The sequence below is a fragment of the Xenopus tropicalis genome, chromosome 3 (genome assembly GCF_000004195.4).
Source record: "Xenopus tropicalis strain Nigerian chromosome 3, UCB_Xtro_10.0, whole genome shotgun sequence".
In the NCBI taxonomy this organism is placed as follows: domain Eukaryota; kingdom Metazoa; phylum Chordata; class Amphibia; order Anura; family Pipidae; genus Xenopus; species Xenopus tropicalis.
Window position 1 is genome coordinate 139,121,918 of NC_030679.2, and position 19,221 is coordinate 139,141,138.

The following is a 19,221-nucleotide window of genomic DNA, read 5'->3' on the forward strand; positions in this document are numbered from 1 at the left end:
TCATTGCACATAATTCTAATTTTTTTTGCCCTCCACTAGGGGTCAGTGATGCCCCCATAGAGGTGCCAAATCCTCATCAAGTGCCCATCAAACATTATCTTGTGCGAGTGCGGCGCCCCACCCAGAGGGTCCCTACCCCCCAATGCCGTACCCTGTCTCCCTCGCTCACAGCCCCAGAGGAGAGAGCTACACAGTGTTGGTACTGCCAGTTCTCACGCGCTGCCCCTCCCTCGCTGTCCCTCCCCCCCGGGGGTGAATCCCAGGAGTTTGCCTCAGGTGCAGAGTCAGTTTCTAGGAGAGATCAGTGAGGTTGGCAGTTACCAGGAGAGGGAACAGTAAGTGGCAGTCACACAGCGGGGATAGAGATTGCGCCTGACAGGTGAGTAACTTCATTCCCTGCCAAAAATACCACCTGCCGTCTCTGTGCCCCTCCTGCCCCTTTCTGTGCTCGCAGCCCCCCCCCGTACTGTTGCCGTGTCAGCCTAAGCTCTGTTACTTCTGATTTTGTAAAGTTTTCAGTAAACAACATAAAAACCCTACACCTTAGGCAGCCTTCCCTTATGGATTCTTTTCCTCTTACCATCACTGCCCTCCTCCACCTTTCCCCCCTCTCCTGTCTCCACTCCCCATTCCTACTCTTCTGTCTCTGTCTCTTCTCTGACTTTTCTGGCTCATTATCCCCTTTCCTGACTCCTCCGCTTCACCTTATCAGACTCCTCTACTCCTGTTATTTCTCCTCTCCCCAATCTCTTCTCTGTCCCCCTTTTGGGCTCCTCTCTTCCTTCTCTGACTCAATTTCCCATTCCAGTGTCGGATTTGATTTCTCTGCCTCCCTGCAAATAATTCCCTCTGCCGTTTAAACTTTTATTCTTGAACCAACAAATGTATTTGTAGCTGTAATATTGGTGTGTAGGCGCCATCTCAGTGTATTGTGCCTGAGTCTGAGCTTTCAGCCAGTGCTACACATTAGAACTGCTTTCAGCTAACCTATTGTTTCTCCTACTCCCATGTAACTGGAGGAGTCCCAAGCCGGACTTGGATTTCTTACTATTGAGTGCTATTCTGATACCTACTGGGAGCTGCTATCTTGCTCCCTTCCCATTGTTCTGCTGATCGGCTGCTGGGGGTGAGGGGGATATCACTCCAACTTGCAGCGCAGCAGTAAAGTGTGGCTGAAGTTTATCAGAGCACAGGTCACATGGCTGTGGCACCCTGGGAAATGAAGAAAAAGGCTAGCCCCATGGGAAAAACAGAGGATTCTGCTGGAGAAGCTCTATTAACTGATGGGTTTTGAAAAAAACATGTTTTCCCATGGCAGTATTCCTTTAAGATGGACATACACAAATATTAGCCCCAATTTGGTCACTTACATTCTAGGCCAAATCGGGCTGAACCAGTCGTTTGACCCCCAGGCTAAGGATCACATCATAATGGAACCAGTGGAAGAGCATCAGAGCAATGAGTCTATGCCTCCTCACTGTCTCTGTAGCTATGGATACTAAGGATACTAAGGATACTAAGGATACTAAGGATACTAAGGATACTAGGGATACTAAGGATACTAAGGATACTAGGGATACTAAGGATACTAAGGATACTAGGGATACTAAGGATACTAAGGATACTAAGGATACTAAGGATACTAAGGATACTAGGGATACTAAGGATACTAAGGATACTAAGGATACTAAGGATACTAGGGATACTAAGGATACTAAGGATACTAGGGATACTAAGGATACTAGGGATACTAAGGAGACTAAGGATACTAAGGATACTAAGGATACTAAGGATACTAGGGATACTAAGGATACTAAGGATACTAGGGATACTAAGGATACTAGGGATACTAGGGATACTAAGGATACTAAGGATACTAAGGATACTAGGGATACTAAGGATACTAAGGATACTAGGGATACTAAGGATACTAAGGATACTAAGGATACTAGGGATACTAGGGATACTAAGGATACTAGGGATACTAAGGATACTAAGGATACTAAGGATACTAGGGATACTAAGGATACTAAGGATACTAAGGATACTAGGGATACAAAGGATACTAAGGATACTAGGGATACTAAGGATACTAGGGATACTAAGGATACTAAGGATACTAAGGATACTAGGGATACTAAGGATACTAAGGATACTAAGGATACTAGGGATACTAAGGATACTAAGGATACTAGGGATACTAGGGATACTAAGGATACTAGGGATACTAAGGATACTAAGGATACTAAGGATACTAAGGATACTAGGGATACTAAGGATACTAAGGATACTAAGGATACTAGGGATACTAAGGATACTAAGGATACTAAGGATACTAGGGATACTAAGGATACTAGGGATACTAAGGATACTAAGGATACTAAGGATACTAAGGATACTAAGGATACTAGGGATACTAAGGATACTAAGGATACTAGGGATACTAAGGATACTAAGGATACTAAGGATACTAGGGATACTAAGGATACTAGGGATACTAAGGATACTAAGGATACTAAGGATACTAGGGATACTAAGGATACTAAGGATACTAGGGATACTAAGGATACTAAGGATACTAGGGATACTAGGGATACTAAGGATACTAGGGATACTAGGGATACTAAGGATACTAGGGATACTAAGGATACTAGGGATACTAGGGATACTAAGGATACTAGGGATACTAAGGATACTAAGGATACTAGGGATACTAAGGATACTAAGGATACTAGGGATACTAAGGATACTAAGGATACTAGGGATACTAAGGATACTAAGGATACTAGGGATACTAAGGATACTAAGGATACTAAGGATACTAGGGATACTAAGGATACTAAGGATACTAAGGATACTAGGGATACTAAGGATACTAAGGATACTAGGGATACTAAGGATACTAAGGATACTAGGGATACTAGGGATACTAAGGATACTAGGGATACTAGGGATACTAAGGATACTAGGGATACTAAGGATACTAAGGATACTAGGGATACTAGGGATACTAAGGATACTAGGGATACTAAGGATACTAAGGATACTAGGGATACTAAGGATACTAAGGATACTAGGGATACTAAGGATACTAAGAGTATAGGAGTGTACTGTCAGTGCCTGGGGCTGCTGTACAATGTAACAAGTACCGCAGCCTCTCACTTATTTTCCCTGTCCCTTCCTACAGGAATCAGGCACCGACACAAATACAAATTGCCGCACAGAGGTTGAGGTACTGTGGGTTTGTTCCTTAATTGGCCAAGATTTAATTACACCTTACACAATGTAATCTGAGGCCTTAAAATATCTTTCCACTATTCTGACCTAAAACTACTCATTATCTTTTGTGACTCCGCCTCATTCATCTTCTCGCCTCACTTAACTCCACCCATTACATTCCCCCCTTGACTAATTCGTCCATCTAATTTTATATTGTCTTTTCCCTCTTTCATTTGACACCTCCCCCTCTTGGCTGACTCCTCCCCTTTCTATAATTTATATATTTTTCTACCCTCAACTTGTCTACTTTCGCTGCTTCTCTAATGAATCCCTTATCACTCTTGTCTGATATTTCATCTCCTTAATTTTTATCTTCTTGTCTGACTCCTCCCCCTAAGATCTGACCCCTCCCTTTATCTGTTGCTGCAATCAATTCTCTTAATTAATCTCCTCCATAATCTGACCCCACTCATTCTACCCCAACCTTTCTTTTTGCCTTCTGACTCTCGACTTTTCGAGTTTGTCTGCACCTATTCATCCTTATTATGTTCTCCTTGTTCTTCCTCTCCCTCAACTGCTCCTTCTCTCTTTCCTGCTCCCTAACTCTATTATTACCCCCCCCCCCCCCCTTCTCTGTGCTCCCCCGGCTTCTTGCCTCACTTGGTTTGATCTTCTTCCTTCCAGAGACCATAAGGGGATAGGGAGCATAGGGCTGGGGGGCAGTGCTGAGAGAAGCAGGAGTGATACTATGGGGGGGAGTGCGGAGCCTACAGTTGAACATGGAGTATAGAGAAGATGAAGATAAGGGGAAGAGAGGGGAGAGCATGAAGGTGAATAAAAGAGAGAATAGAGGAAAGTGATGGGATGGGAATGGAGCACAGAGAGGGAAGGGAACCTGCAGGAGAATAAAAGTGAGAGCGGCTGAGTTATTTACACAAAAGCAGGATTGTCAGGGAATTGTTTGTTTATGTGATGAGATTCTCCCAATTTATGGCACAAGGCCTGGGGATTCGGAGAAACCATTATACCCAGAGGCATTTATACCCCTGCGCCGGTTAACTTGCCCTTTAGATCTTCTCCGTAACTAATGGCACAGTGGAAAAAACCCCATTTTCTCCCCCATTCATGCCCCCTGTTACAGGCATGGAGCCCTAAACACCCAGAATCCTCCTCTTTGGTGTCTGTCAGCATTATGCACAGATAGGGGGGGGGGCAGGTACATCAATCCCATCAGTCCCTGCCCCAGTGGAGCTTACGCTTCTTTATCCTTTGCTTGTCTGCTTGGCAATAATGGAGCTGAATCCCTCTGTGCAGACAGTCAAAACCTTTACATCCTAAGTAATAATATTAATACTCTGCCAGGTAATACTAGAGTAACCAGAGTACAGTTGGCCATACATGGACCAACATGCTCCCTCCAGACCTGGGCAGCAGCTTATTGGCCCATGTATAGTATAATAAACCTGCCTGAACTATATCTGGCCAAGAATTGGGCAGATTTAAAAATCCCATTGAGTGAGGAACACATTGGCGTGTTGGTGCGGTCCTTGTCCCCCTGTATGATCCAATGGTTGGTCCCTGTACATTCCGGAATGTTCCATGACGCTCCAATGCTCTGTATCGGGGATTCCCAGTACAACTGTTGGCTAAGCATGATGGGAGATTTTTTGATGAATTGCCCCCAGGGGGCGGGGGGAATCACGGTGGGGGGAAGTTTGGCATGGCTCAATATTCCCATAATGTTGCTTATTACTCACCACTGGTCACTAGGAATGTTCTTGTGAGGATGGTTATACATTTATAGACATATTAATGGTTATAAGTCAAAGAGCTGGTAAATATATCACCATTTTTGAAAAAATTTCAGCCGGCCAATGGGCACAATTACCCACTTTAAACCATTAATGGGACACTATTATAATATTTCTGCATTACTGCCTGGAAATAATGTTCCGTAATAACTTATTTATTAGGGGGGGGTAATGATTTATTTATAGGGGCAATTCATTTAAGAGGTAAATAAATATTAAAGGAAGAATAAAGCAGACCCCCCCCCCCCTGTCCCAAGCTGTGGAGCTGATGGTTATAAGTTACTAAAAGTTAATTTTTAGGTGAATTTCCCCAGTAACCCAACTCTATTGCTACTTCCTTGTGCCTCTGGGGAGAAGTTATCAGAGGTCAGAGACACGTTAGTCTCCCCTTATATCCTACCTACCTCTCCCTCCTGCTAATAAATGGACTCTTCCCCCCATACACAACCATAAAAGTACCAACCTCCCCCTCCCCCATCAGTGGCACCTATTTTTCCCTTCCCCTAATACACAAGTATAAGGTGTATACCCTACCGCTAATACCAGGGGCACCTACCACTCAGTACTTCCTTATACACAGGGCTGTATTTTCTATATAGGGCATATGGCTACGGTGGCAACTTAGGGACATTTGAGGAAAAACAATTCTTCTTTAGTTCCCCCTCGGCCCATCACTGGGCATATGCAACGGTTGGGGTCCCATGATTGGTACATCCCAAAGCCTTCCCTTTGCACTTGGATTGGGCAGGGTTAATAGCTGTGCCAGGGGCACCCCCAGATACCTGGCACTACATACACCAGGGTTACCTACCTCTCCTCCTAATACAGACACTACTACTGACTGCTTATGGGAATGTCCAATAACATCCATTTCTCCTTGCTCCGAGCCTTTCAGGTACCACAATGGGCTGCTTCTCCTTCCTCAAGACCATGATGTTTGTGTTCAATGGAATCATATTTGTGAGTATTGGAGAGAGAGAAACCAATAGGAAATGTAAATGTAGGAGGGCAACGACAGGAGGCAGGAGAGGGTAGGGGAGAGATACCTCCAGAAACCCCCTGTGATTAATTAAATTAGGGTAACTTAGTTGCAAGGGAACGCCCATGTACCGCCCATGTACCGCCCATGTACCGCCCATGTACCGCCTACCTGTCATGAATACAGGGCTGAAGGCCTCATGGGAGGGGTGCAGGTTATTTTGCTCCATTCTGCCAGCAGCAACTGGCATAGGGGCACCCTGTCATCAAATTGTACCCTGACTTAATTAGTATTATCAGATAATGGCCAATCAGAGGCATGTAATCACTATAAGTATAATCAGATAATGGCCAATCAGAGGCATGTAATCACTATAAGTATAATCAGATAATGGCCAATCAGAGGCATGTAATCACTATAAGTATAATCAGATAATGGCCAATTAGAGGCAATTAATCACTATAAGTATAATCAGATAATGGCCAATCAGAGGCAATTAATCACTATAAGTATAATCAGATAATGGCCAATCAGAGGCAATTAATCACTATAAGTATAATCAGATAATGGCCAATCAGAGGCAATTAATCACTATAAGTATAATCAGATAATGGCCAATCAGAGGCAATTAATCACTATAAGTATAATCAGATAATGGCCAATCAGAGGCAATTAATCACTATAAGTATAATCAGATAATGGCCAATCAGAGGCAATTAATCACTATAAGTATAATCAGATAATGGCCAATCAGAGGCAATTAATCACTATAAGTATAATCAGATAATGGCCAATCAGAGGCAATTAATCACTATAAGTATAATCAGATAATGGCCAATCAGAGGCAATTAATCACTATAAGTATAATCAGATAATGGCCAATCAGAGGCATGTAATCACTATAAGTATAATCAGATAATGGCCAATCAGAGGCAATTAATCACTATAAGTATAATCAGATAATGGCCAATCAGAGGCAATTAATCACTATAAGTATAATCAGATAATGGCCAATCAGAGGCAATTAATCACTATAAGTATAATCAGATAATGGCCAATCAGAGGCAATTAATCACTATAAGTATAATCAGATAATGGCCAATCAGAGGCAATTAATCACTATAAGTATAATCAGATAATGGCCAATCAGAGGCATGTAATCACTATAAGTATAATCAGATAATGGCCAATCAGAGGCATGTAATCACTATAAGTATATTCAGATAATGGCCAATCAGAGGCATGTAATCACTATAAGTATAATCAGATAATGGCCAATCAGAGGCATGTAATCACTATAAGTATAATCAGATAATGGCCAATCAGAGGCATGTAATCACTATAAGTATAATCAGATAATGGCCAATCAGAGGCATGTAATCACTATAAGTATAATCAGATAATGGCCAATCAGAGGCATGTAATCACTATAAGTATAATCAGATAATGGCCAATCAGAGGCATGTAATCACTATAAGTATATTCAGATAATGGCCAATCAGAGGCATGTAATCACTATAAGTATAATCAGATAATGGCCAATCAGAGGCATGTAATCACTATAAGTATAATCAGATAATGGCCAATCAGAGGCAATTAATCACTATAAGTATAATCAGATAATGGCCAATTAGAGGCAATTAATCACTATAAGTATATTCAGATAATGGCCAATCAGAGGCAATTAATCACTATAAGTATAATCAGATAATGGCCAATCAGAGGCATGTAATCACTATAAGTATAATCAGATAATGGCCAATTAGAGGCAATTAATCACTATAAGTATAATCAGATAATGGCCAATCAGAGGCAATTAATCACTATAAGTATAATCAGATAATGGCCAATCAGAGGCAATTAATCACTATAAATATATTCAGATAATGACCAATCAGAGGCATGTAATCACTATAAGTATAATCAGATAATGGCCAATCAGAGGCATGTGATATAATGGTTAAAGTCAGGAGGAGCCAGTAAATGCCCCAGTAGATGCCCCAGTAAATGCCCCAGTAAATGCCCCAGTAGATGCCCCAGTAGATGCCCCAGTAGATACCCCAGTAGATACCCCAGTAGATGCCCCAGTAGATACCCCAGTAGATACCCCAGTAGATACCCCAGTAGATGCCCCAGTAGATGCCCCAGTAGATACCCCAGTAGATACCCCAGTAGATACCCCAGTAGATGCCCCAGTAGATAACGTTTCCCTGTTGTTGCAGTTGGGCGGGGTGGCTGTACTGGGCATCGGTGTCTGGGTGAAGGTGGATGGAGGCTCCTTTCTTCAGATCCTGGGCTCTGCTGCCCCCCAGCTCATGCAGGTGGTGAATGTGGGGTATCTGTGCATTGCCGTCGGAGGGTTCCTTATACTTATGGGGTTCCTCGGCTGCTGTGGGGCCGTGAAGGAGAGCCGCTGCATGTTAATGTTGGTAAGCTCTTTCTATATACTATATACTCCTACTCGCCCCTCTTCCACCCCTTTGTATAGATGATAGACCTGCCCATCCTGCTCCATATATACTCTTCCCTTACCCTCCTGTTGTGCTATATAAACCTCCCTACTAGTGATTCCCCCCATTAATTCCTCCTATTGCCCCATATAACCTGCACTGTGTAACCCCAATATCTATCATATCTGCCCTTTCCTTGCAGTTCTTCATCATCATCCTCATTATTTTTATTGCTGAAGTGGCAGGAGCTGTGGTAGTGCTGGCATTCTCATCTGTGGTAAGCATTGCCCCCCCCGAACCCCACAGTAACGAGGTACTGTAATTACACTGGTACTCGGTGAGGGCAACCGCTCAGGGGTTAATATAGAACCTCCTGCCCTGCAGAGCTTACACTCTAATATACAGAGGGACACAGATACAATACAGGGAGAGGGAACCATTGGGAGAAGGGAATCCCGCCCTGCAGAGCTTACACTCTAATATACAGAGGGACACAGATACAATACAGGGAGAGGGAACCATTGGGAGAAGGGAATCCTGCCCTGCAGAGCTTACACTCTAATATACAGAGGGACACAGATACAATACAGGGAGAGGGAACCATTGGGAGAAGGGAATCCTGCCCTGCAGAGCTTACACTCTAATATACAGAGGGGCACAGATACAATACAGGGAGAGGGAACCATTGGGAGAAGGGAATCCTGCCCTGCAGAGCTTACACTCTAATATACAGAGGGATACAGATACAATACAGGGAGAGGAAGAAGTCACTGACACTGTTTGGGACCTTTTAATTTTTCCCTTAGTCTCGAATTTTCATTGAGTACCTTGGTAACGTGGCTGTGAAATACCTGCATTACCAGTATGGGGAAAGTGATGAACTCACCACAATATGGAATGCAACCATGAAAGAGGTACAGTAATGAATAATGAATATCTCTACTGCAGAACGGTATACTCCCCGCTCTGTATAACGGGGCTGAGTATCTATAGGCCGATAATGATCTCCCCGCACTCTATAACAGGGCTGAGTATCTATAGGCCGATAATGATCTCCCCGCTCTCTATAACGGGGCTGAGTATCTATAGGCCGATAATGATCTCCCCACTCTGTATAACGGGGCTGAGTATCTATAGGCCGATAATGATCTCCCCGCTCTGTATAATGGGGCTGAGTATCTATAGGCTGATAATGATCTCCCCGCTCTGTATAATGGGGCTGAGTATCTATAGGCCGATAATGATCTCCCCGCTCTGTATAATTGGGCTGAGTATCTATAGGCTGATAATGATCTCCCCGCTCTGTATAATGGGGCTGAGTATCTATAGGCCGATAATGATCTCCCCGCTCTGTATAATGGGGCTGAGTATCTATAGGCCGATAATGATCTCCCCGCTCTGTATAATGGGGCTGAGTATCTATAGGCCGATAATGATCTCCCCGCTCTGTATAACGGGGCTGAGTATCTATAGGCTGATAATGATCTCCCCGCTCTGTATAATGGGACTGAGTATCTATAGGCCGATAATGATCTCCCCGCTCTGTATAATGGGGCTGAGTATCTATAGGCCGATAATGATCTCCCCGCTCTGTATAATGGGGCTGAGTATCTATAGGCCGATAATGATCTCCCGCTCTGTATAATGGGGCTGAGTATCTATAGGCCGATAATGATCTCCCCGCTCTGTATAATGGGGCTGAGTATCTATAGGCCGATAATGATCTCCCCGCTCTGTATAATGGGGCTGAGTATCTATAGGCCGATAATGATCTCCCCGCTCTGTATAATGGGGCTGAGTATCTATAGGCCGACAATGATCTCCCCGCTCTGTATAATGGGGCTGAGTATCTATAGGCCGATAATGATCTCCCCGCTCTGTATAACGGGGCTGAGTAGCTTGCTAGAAGCAGTGGAACAATACATATCACACTGACTGTTTCTCTCCCAGTTGAAGTGCTGTGGATTCTATAGCTATGAGGATTTCACCAACTCCACATATTACCAGAGGAACCAGCAGTACCCGCCCGTATGCTGTGCCAACATCAGCCCGTGCCAGAAGTATAAAATTGACCCTGATGTGAAGGTAGGAGCCATGGGATTACCCCAGAGGGTTACTGTACTGAGTGTGCCTGTGCCCAGAGAGGGCATATTCCTATGTACCCATATAGATGCCAGGCAGTGATTGGACGCCATGCTTCATACCCTGACCCATTAGATATACAAAGCCAAGTGCTTCTTTATTATCTATATTCCCACATTACCAACAGATAAAGCACAGGGCTGTGCTCAGCCAACCCAGAGATACCAGGCCCTGGCATATATAAATGGGTGCCAGTTAGTATTTATCCTCGGTACCCCAAAATCCATAAGGATACTGCACATTAAAAGAGTTTATCTAATACAAAGCTAAGCCTAATGGGCTGCTATAGAGCTGTAGAGCAAGATGCTGAGGTCTTGTGACCAGTAGCAACCAATCAGAGTATTACTTTCATTATTCAAAGTGCATATCCATGCCCAGTACTGGATATTCCAAGTACTGAGCCTTACAGAACAAAGAAAGAATGTGTATTTCTGGCTGTATAGGTACAAGTGAATGACCCACTGTCTCTGTGACCCCCCCCCAGGGCTGCCTGGCCGCCTTCGAGCACTTCTTTAGCCGGAATGGGAAGATTGTTGGTGGGGTCGCTCTGGGGATCTGCGCTCTGGAGGTAATTCCCTGTATTTCCTGGTGATGCCCAAGCAAAGTACTGTATATATACTGTATACTGATATACTGGTCCCACAGTATGGCCCCTAGCCCTCTGTGCCCTATGCCACCCACCCCCATCCTCTGTATGTATATGGGCACCTTCTCCCCTTCATATGGGCCCACAGTATGGCACCTAGCCCTCTGTGCCCTATGCCCCCCACCCCCATCCTCTGTATATATATATGGGCACCTTCTCCCCTCGATATGGGCCCACAGTATGGCACCCAGCCCTCTGTGCCCTATGCCACCCCATCCTCTGTATGTATATGGGCACCTTCTCCCCTTGATATGGGCCCACAGTATGGCACCTAGCCCTCTGTGCCCTATGCCACCCACTCCCATCCTCTGTATGTATATTGGCACCTTCTCCCCTTGATATGGGCCCACAGTATGGCACCCAGCCCTCTGTGCCCTATGCCACCCTCATCCTCTCTATGTATATGGGCACCTTCTTCCCTTGATATGGGCCCACAGTATGGCACCTAGCCCTCTGTGCCCTATGCCACCCACTCCCATCCTCTGTATGTATATGGGCACCTTCTCCCCTTGATATGGGCCCACTGTATGGCACCTAGCCCTCTGTGCCCTATGCCCCCACCCCCATCCTCTGTATGTATATGGGCACCTTCTCCCCTCGATATGGGCCCACAGTATGGCACCTAGCCCTCTGTGCCCTATGCCACCCCATCCTCTGTATGTATATGGACACCTTCTCTCCTTGATATGGGCCCACAGTATGGCACCTAGCCCTCTGTGCCCTATGCCACCCTCATCCTCTGTATGTATATGGGCACCTTCTCCCCTTGATATGGGCCCACAGTATGGCACCCAGCCCTCTGTGCCCTATGCCACCCTCATCCTCTGTATGTATATGGGCACCTTCTCCCCTTGATATGGGCCCACAGTATGGCACCCAGCCCTCTGTGCCCTATGCCACCCTCATCCTCTGTATGTATATGGGCACTTTCTCCCCTCGATATGGGCCCACAGTATGGCACCTAGCCCTCTGTGCCCTATGCCACCCACTCCCATCCTCTGTATGTATATGGGCACCTACTCCCTTTGATATGGGCCCACAGTATGGCACCTAGCCCTCTGTGCCCTATGCCACCCACTCCCATCCTCTGTATGTATATGGGCACCTTCTCCCCTCGATATGGGCTCACAGTATGGCACCTAGCCCTCTGTGCCCTATGCCACCCACTCCCATCCTCTGTATTATATGGGCACCTTCTCCCCTCGATATGGGCCCACAGTATGGCACCCAGCCCTCTGTGCCCTATGCCCCCACCCCCATCCTCTGTATGTATATGGGCACCTTCTCCCCTCAATATTTGCCCACAGTATGGCACCTAGCCCTCTGTGCCCTATGCCACCCACTCCCATCCTCTGTATGTATATGGGCACCTTCTCCCCTCGATATGGGCCCACAGTATGGCACCTAGCCCTCTGTGCCCTCTGCCACCCACTCCCATCCTCTGTATGTATATGGGCACCTTCTCCCCTCGATATGGGCCCACAGTATGGCACCTAGCCCTCTGTGCCCTCTGCCACCCACTCCCATCCTCTGTATGTATATGGGCACCTTCTCCCCTCGATATGGGCCCACAGTATGGCACCTAGCCCTCTGCCACCCACTCCCATCCTCTGTATGTATATGGGCACCTTCTCCCCTCGATATGGGCCCACAGTATGGCACCTAGCCCTCTGTGCCCTATGCCACCCACTCCCATCCTCTGTATGTATATGGGCACCTTCTCCCCTCGATATGGGCCAACAGTATGGCACCTAGCCCTCTGTGCCCTCTGCCACCCACTCCCATCCTCTGTATGTATATGGGCACCTTCTCCCCTCGATATGGGCCCACAGTATGGCACCTAGCCCTCTGTGCCCTATGCCACCCACTCCCATCCTCTGTATGTATATGGGCACCTTCTCCCCTCGATATGGGCCCACAGTATGGCACCTAGCTCTCTGTGCCCTATGCCACCTTCCAACCTCCTCTGTCTGTATATGGGCACCTTGATGAACATTCTCTCTGTTTAACCCCTCACAGCTCGCAGCCATGATTGTCTCTCTCGTGCTTTTCTGCCACATCGGCAACAGTGCCTGATCCCTAACTAAACATGGCGGCTCCTGTGATATCGACACCATGAGCAGGGATGCAGCGCAATGCAGCCAGTCATCCCTCTGATTGGCTACTGAATTGCTGCCATCTCTCAACTTCTGCTCTCCTTTCATTGGATGCACCTTGTTTCCCCGACTCCACCCCTTCTCGTCCCAAAGCTACAGGGTGAAGTGGACTTTTCTTGGACTTGGGTTGGATATAGTAGAATGGGGAAGGTCACATCACCCTTATAAACATGGGCATTTATTATACATACACCCTGTATATATATATTATTCCTGATCCTAAAACCTAGCTCTATTTTAGGAAAGCTCCACCCCTTTTGGAGCCAGTTATGTAAATAGATTGCTCTTTTGAGTATTTTTGCAATTTACATGAATGATTATTTTTCTAGTTTTGCAGATATTAGTAATTCTCACACTGCGCCTATGATGATTTGGAACAACAGCGCCATCTACTGGTCATTTAAGTGATGTCATTTTCTGCGCAGAGCAGGGCGACTGCTGTATTTCATGTGATTACATAGCTCCGCCCATTAATGTAATGCTGTCTATATGACCCCAAAGCACTTTGGAGATACTCAGCATCATTATATGTAGCATCATTATATGTAGCATCAGGGGTTGGATGAAGGGAACCAGATGGGTGTTCATGCAGTCATGTATTTATTCTGAAATGAAACCATTTCTAATATTCTATTTTAGTTACTGGCAAATGGAATAGAAATATATTTATAGCCCTGTACATGTGATGCTCCTTGTACAGGCGTGTGCTGAGACATATGTAATAACATGTAATTATATTATATGATAATAACCATTGTCATGTGTCAGTTTGGTAAAAGGAAAGTGTTCCTGATACACAGGGTCATATATATATATATGTACTAGGAACCTGTCATGTGACAGATAGTAAAACTTGTGGGAAATCACCCCTAACCCCCCTCCCCACTTCCCTCGTATCTAATTCTGCAACTTGACTACACTTACGCTATAGAGCCCCTTCTACGCTGGTTATGGAATCTCCTTTCCACTTGCGTCAGTGAATACTCTGTTTTTACCAGGGATAAGAAGCTCAATGCCCAGAACCTGGTATAATCTTTGCATATAGTGGACAGTACCACCGTGGATCCGAGTATCTGGGCCGTGGGCCATTTGGTCCATGTACTCTAAACAGACAGCAGCGCATCTATTTTATTGCTTCTGACGTGAAATAGGACAGGGGATCCCTGGGAAATGGCATGTGCTGTTATAGCACTTGTTTACTTTTGTATTAACTTTCAGTATGACATTGACATCAATATTCTGAGACAATTTGCTATTTGGGTTTTTTAGTTATTTAGCTTTTTTGTTCAGCAGTGCTTCAATTTGGAATATTAGTTGCCAGGTTCTTTTTTACGTTAGCAACCAGGCAGTGGGTTGAAAGAGAGAATAGATTATGAATAGGAGAGGCACTGAACAGTAAGATAAGTAATAACAATGAACAATGATAAAACTGGAGCCTCAAACAGCAATAGTTTTTTGGCTGCCGGGGTCAGTGACCCCCATTGAAAAGCTGGAAAAATGTAGAATAAGAAGGCAAGTAATTAAAAATAAATAATGAAGACCAATTGGTAAATTGCTAGGAATAGGGCCACCTCTTTAAACTCTAACTCCCAGCAATTCCTGATAGGGGCAGACTGGATACCCCTGACCTGGGCCACTAGTAGCCAGTCTACAGCTAGTGACCCCCATATCTGCGCTAGGCCCAGTGGCTAAATATCCTCCCATAGGAATGACTGGCAGTCAGTTGTATTGATGCTGCATGGCAATAGCTCAGGTCCCCTTGCACATATCTCTGAGATACAGATTGTAAACACCAAGCAGCTACATCCGCACCCTTTCCAGGATACGCCACCTGATTGGCTATTAGCTCCCATGGGAAATCCGTGGTAGAACAGCCGGGAGCTGTTTTCCAGACAACAAATACATAAGAAAGCCATTCTGAGAGTTCCCGTGGGTAAGGCTGGCACAGAACAATATCACCAGCTGCCACCCGAGATATAAAGGCATGTACTATATTTGTGTGGGGATATAATGATATTTATGTATTGCCTGTATGCTCATCTGTCCATTCAGCTGTTACTGGCTCCGTCCAATCAAACGTAGGAAACAGATCTGCTATACCTTAGGCTCAGGGGGGGCCGGCCTTAAGCACAGTGATGTAATAATAGGGGTAAAGCTTACTCCAGATCTGGTAACTCCTAGCAACCAACCAATGTTCCTGCACAAGGAACACCTGGGAGCAAAGAACTGATTTTAGCTAACCTATTGTTTCTCCTTCTCCCATGTAACTGGAGGAGTCCCAAGCCGGACTTGGATTTCTTACTATTGAGTGCTATTCTGATACCTACTGGGAGCTGCTATCTTGCACTCTAAGCTTTGATATGATGTAGAAAGTAATATTATAAGGCAATTCTCAATTGGTCTTCGTTTTTTTGTTTCTATTTTTTTATTAAGCTTCCTGTTTAGCCTCACAGAGCAATAGCTATTTGGTTGCTGGGGTCAGTGACCCCCAACAACCAGGATGCATTTTAATATGGACATTGAAGAGAATCAGAATTCCAAGGCAAATAATCCAGTAGCTTTAAATAAATGAAGACCAACTGAAAAGTTTCTAAGAACTGGGCATTCTCTAACATAGTACAAGTTAACAAAAAGGTGAACTGCCCCTTTAAATACTGCTGCAGTAAAGTAAACACTGAAGACAGATGGAAAAAGAAGGCAAAACATGACTTTATCTCAGTTTGCACAGATAAAATGTTAGCAGTTGGCGGTTAGGAACACAAATACAATACCGCAACTGGCAACAACTCATTGTATATTCATCATTATAACAATGCTGGCTATAGAAAATGGCTTTATCTGAATGGCTGGCACAGGCGTCCAATCAGATAATTGGCATAGTATCCGCTTCCACCTCAACTGTCTGCGCTCAGAGGTTGCTACATTGTGCCATCCCTTCATCCCTACAGACTGAGCTGCACAGTTATACACTGCATTCATGCTCTGGAAGCTGCCATGTTAGCCTTAGCCTTTAAAGGGAAACTATTCCCCCAGAATGAATACTTAACCAATAGATATATCATACTAAGTGATCTGTTACAGTATCGTAGTAAACTGGAATATATATATCAGTAAATATTGTGCTTTTATATCCTTTCCCTTGAGCCGCCATTTTGTGATGGGCTGTGTGCTCCCTCAGAGATCAGCTGACAGGAAGGGGGGGGGTTACCATCTCTTCACTTACATCAACAGAATCATGTGAGTGGGGAAGCATGTAATGTCTCCATCTATTGGCTATTCACTGAATAACACTATCAGGCTGCTCTATGCAGTCACTGGTTGGCCCTAACATACATGCATGCTGGTTGAACCAATCAGAAGCCAGTCTGCATGCCTCATAGAAAACTGTTGTCCAGCTCTGATAATAAACTGAGTGACCAAATAAGAGATGATTCTTGGTCCGTTCAACCAGATCCAACCTCATGATTGGTTAAACCTGATTGTGATTGGTTAAACCTGATTGTGATTGGTTAAACCTATATGCATGTAAAATAGCAACCAGCCAATACCAGTCTAACAGAAACCAACACAATAAAAAAAAGCCATGAAAAGTTGAAATAGAATGCAATGAGTCCCACATTAGACCCAGCGGGAGTCATAGTCCCGCCCAAGTCTTACAAGCATGGGCGTCCACAGAAGGGGGCAAGAGGGGGCACTTGCCCCCCCCCTGGAAAAGTAGCAAAAAAAACAAAAACCTTACTCCGTTTCTGCACTTTCCCCTCAAGCCCGTTTTTGCTGTGCTCCGATTGGATCTTTCTTCTTGTGGATTCACCAATCAGAGCACAGCTTCCTTTACAGACAGTAAAATTGACCAATCAGAGCACAGATGCACACAGGGATCGGGAGATTTTGCAAACTGGAAACAGAAATAAAGACTGAAAAGATGAATCTGCAGCTGTAACTTTACCTGAGAACCAACTCTCAACTTTTGCTGCAGTTTTCATCCCACAGGTACTATACACAGGTACTATACACAGGTACTATACACAGGCACTATACCCAGGTACTATACACAGGCACTATACCCAGGCACTATACCCAGGTACTATACACAGGTACTATACACAGGTACTATACCCAGGCACTATACACAGGTACTATACACAGGTACTATACACAGGCACTATACCCAGGTACTATACCCAGGTACTATACCCAGGCACTATACCCAGGTACTATACACAGGCACTATACACAGGTACTATACACAGGTACTATACACAGGTACTATACACAGGCACTATACCCAGGCACTATACCCAGGCACTATACCCAGGTACTATACACAGGTACTATACACAGGTACTATACACAGGTACTATACACAGGTACTATACACAGGCACTATACCCAGGTACTATACACAGGTATTATACACAGGCACTATACCCAGGCACTATACCCAGGTACTATACACAGGTACTATACACAGGTACTATACACAGGCACTATACACAGGCACTATACCCAGGTACTATACACAGGTACTATACCCAGGCACTATACCCAGGCACTATACCCAGGCACTATACACAGGCACTATACACAGGCACTATACCCAGGCACTATACCCAGGTACTATACACAGGCACTATACACAGGCACTATACCCAGGCACTATACACAGGTACTATACACAGGCACTATACACAGGCACTATACACAGGTACTATACACAGGTACTATACACAGGTACTATACAGTTCTAAAGAATCACTAGCGGACATTAAATTGTTTAATTTATAATCTATCCCCTACCCTAACACATGGAGGGTAAGTTAACTCTTTCCCTCTGAAAAAGCTCATTGTGTGTTTATATATGTGTTGTTGTTTTTTGCACTTACTATTTTTTTTTTTTTTTTGTCATTGTTTTGTTCATTTATAGTAAGTTACAGTGGGGCCAATGTTGTGTATCAGTGCCAGTGTTATAGTGCCAGGGCCTGAATATCTGCCATCTGTACCCACTGCTCCTCATGGCATATAATGTGCTGGGTTTGTAAATACGGACTGCATCTCACTGTATATAATGGGGAGTCAGTACCCACTGCCTTTCTTGCTATAAAACTAACATAAACACATCTAAAGGGGTGGTTCACTTTTAAGTTAACCTTTAGTATGTTATAAAATGGCCTATTCCTAGCAACTTTGCAATTGGTCTTCCTAATTAATTTTTTTGAATAATTTGCCTTTCTCTTCTGCCTCTATACAGATTTCAAATGGGGGCCAAAAAATATTGCTCTGCGAGGCTACAATTTTATTATTATTATAATTTTGTATTACTTATTTTTCCAAGTAGGCCCCTTAACTATTCATATTCCCATCTCTTGTTTAAATCACTACCTGGTTGCTAGGGTAAATAAGACCCTAGCAACCAGATAGCTGCTGAAATACCAAATGGAGAGCTGCTGAACAAAAAGCTAAATAACTGAAAAACCATTAAAAATAAAAGTGAATTCGAATGCGAACTACCCCTTTAAGCTAACTGATCCCAAACACAAATGTTTGCAGATCCCCTAACAGAAGTGCGCGTATGAATACTTTTACTACTAATACTAAACATTTTAGGGTAAAAAAAAAAAGCACCCCCACCCGCACTTTTGTACAGTATCCCTGGGAGTCAGTGGGAACGGCAAGAGGTAGTTGGGAGGTTAACTTTTTACGTCAGCAGTGAATCCACTAAGTGTCACATTAGCTGTAGGTCAGTCTGTGTATGGGCCATATTTAGCCTCCCCTAGTATCATCCTGCAAAAAAAAAAAAATATATATATATATTTGTCTG

At 44.4% G+C, this 19,221-nt stretch overlaps 1 protein-coding gene across 2 annotated transcripts; it reads left to right on the plus strand.

Annotated features, from left to right (window-relative positions):
* Window positions 1–169: 169 nt before the first annotated feature.
* Window positions 170–14,159, plus strand: tspan16 (tetraspanin 16). Of its 2 annotated transcripts, XM_031898062.1 has the most exons (9): window positions 170–379; window positions 3,188–3,232; window positions 5,926–5,990; window positions 8,232–8,438; window positions 8,662–8,736; window positions 9,266–9,373; window positions 10,410–10,544; window positions 11,086–11,169; window positions 13,267–14,159. In XM_031898062.1, exons 3-9 carry the CDS (start codon window positions 5,934–5,936, stop codon window positions 13,321–13,323), a joined length of 723 nt encoding a protein of 240 aa, XP_031753922.1. In that variant the 5' UTR covers window positions 170–379; window positions 3,188–3,232; window positions 5,926–5,933; the 3' UTR covers window positions 13,324–14,159.
* Window positions 14,160–19,221: the final 5,062 nt, after the last annotated feature.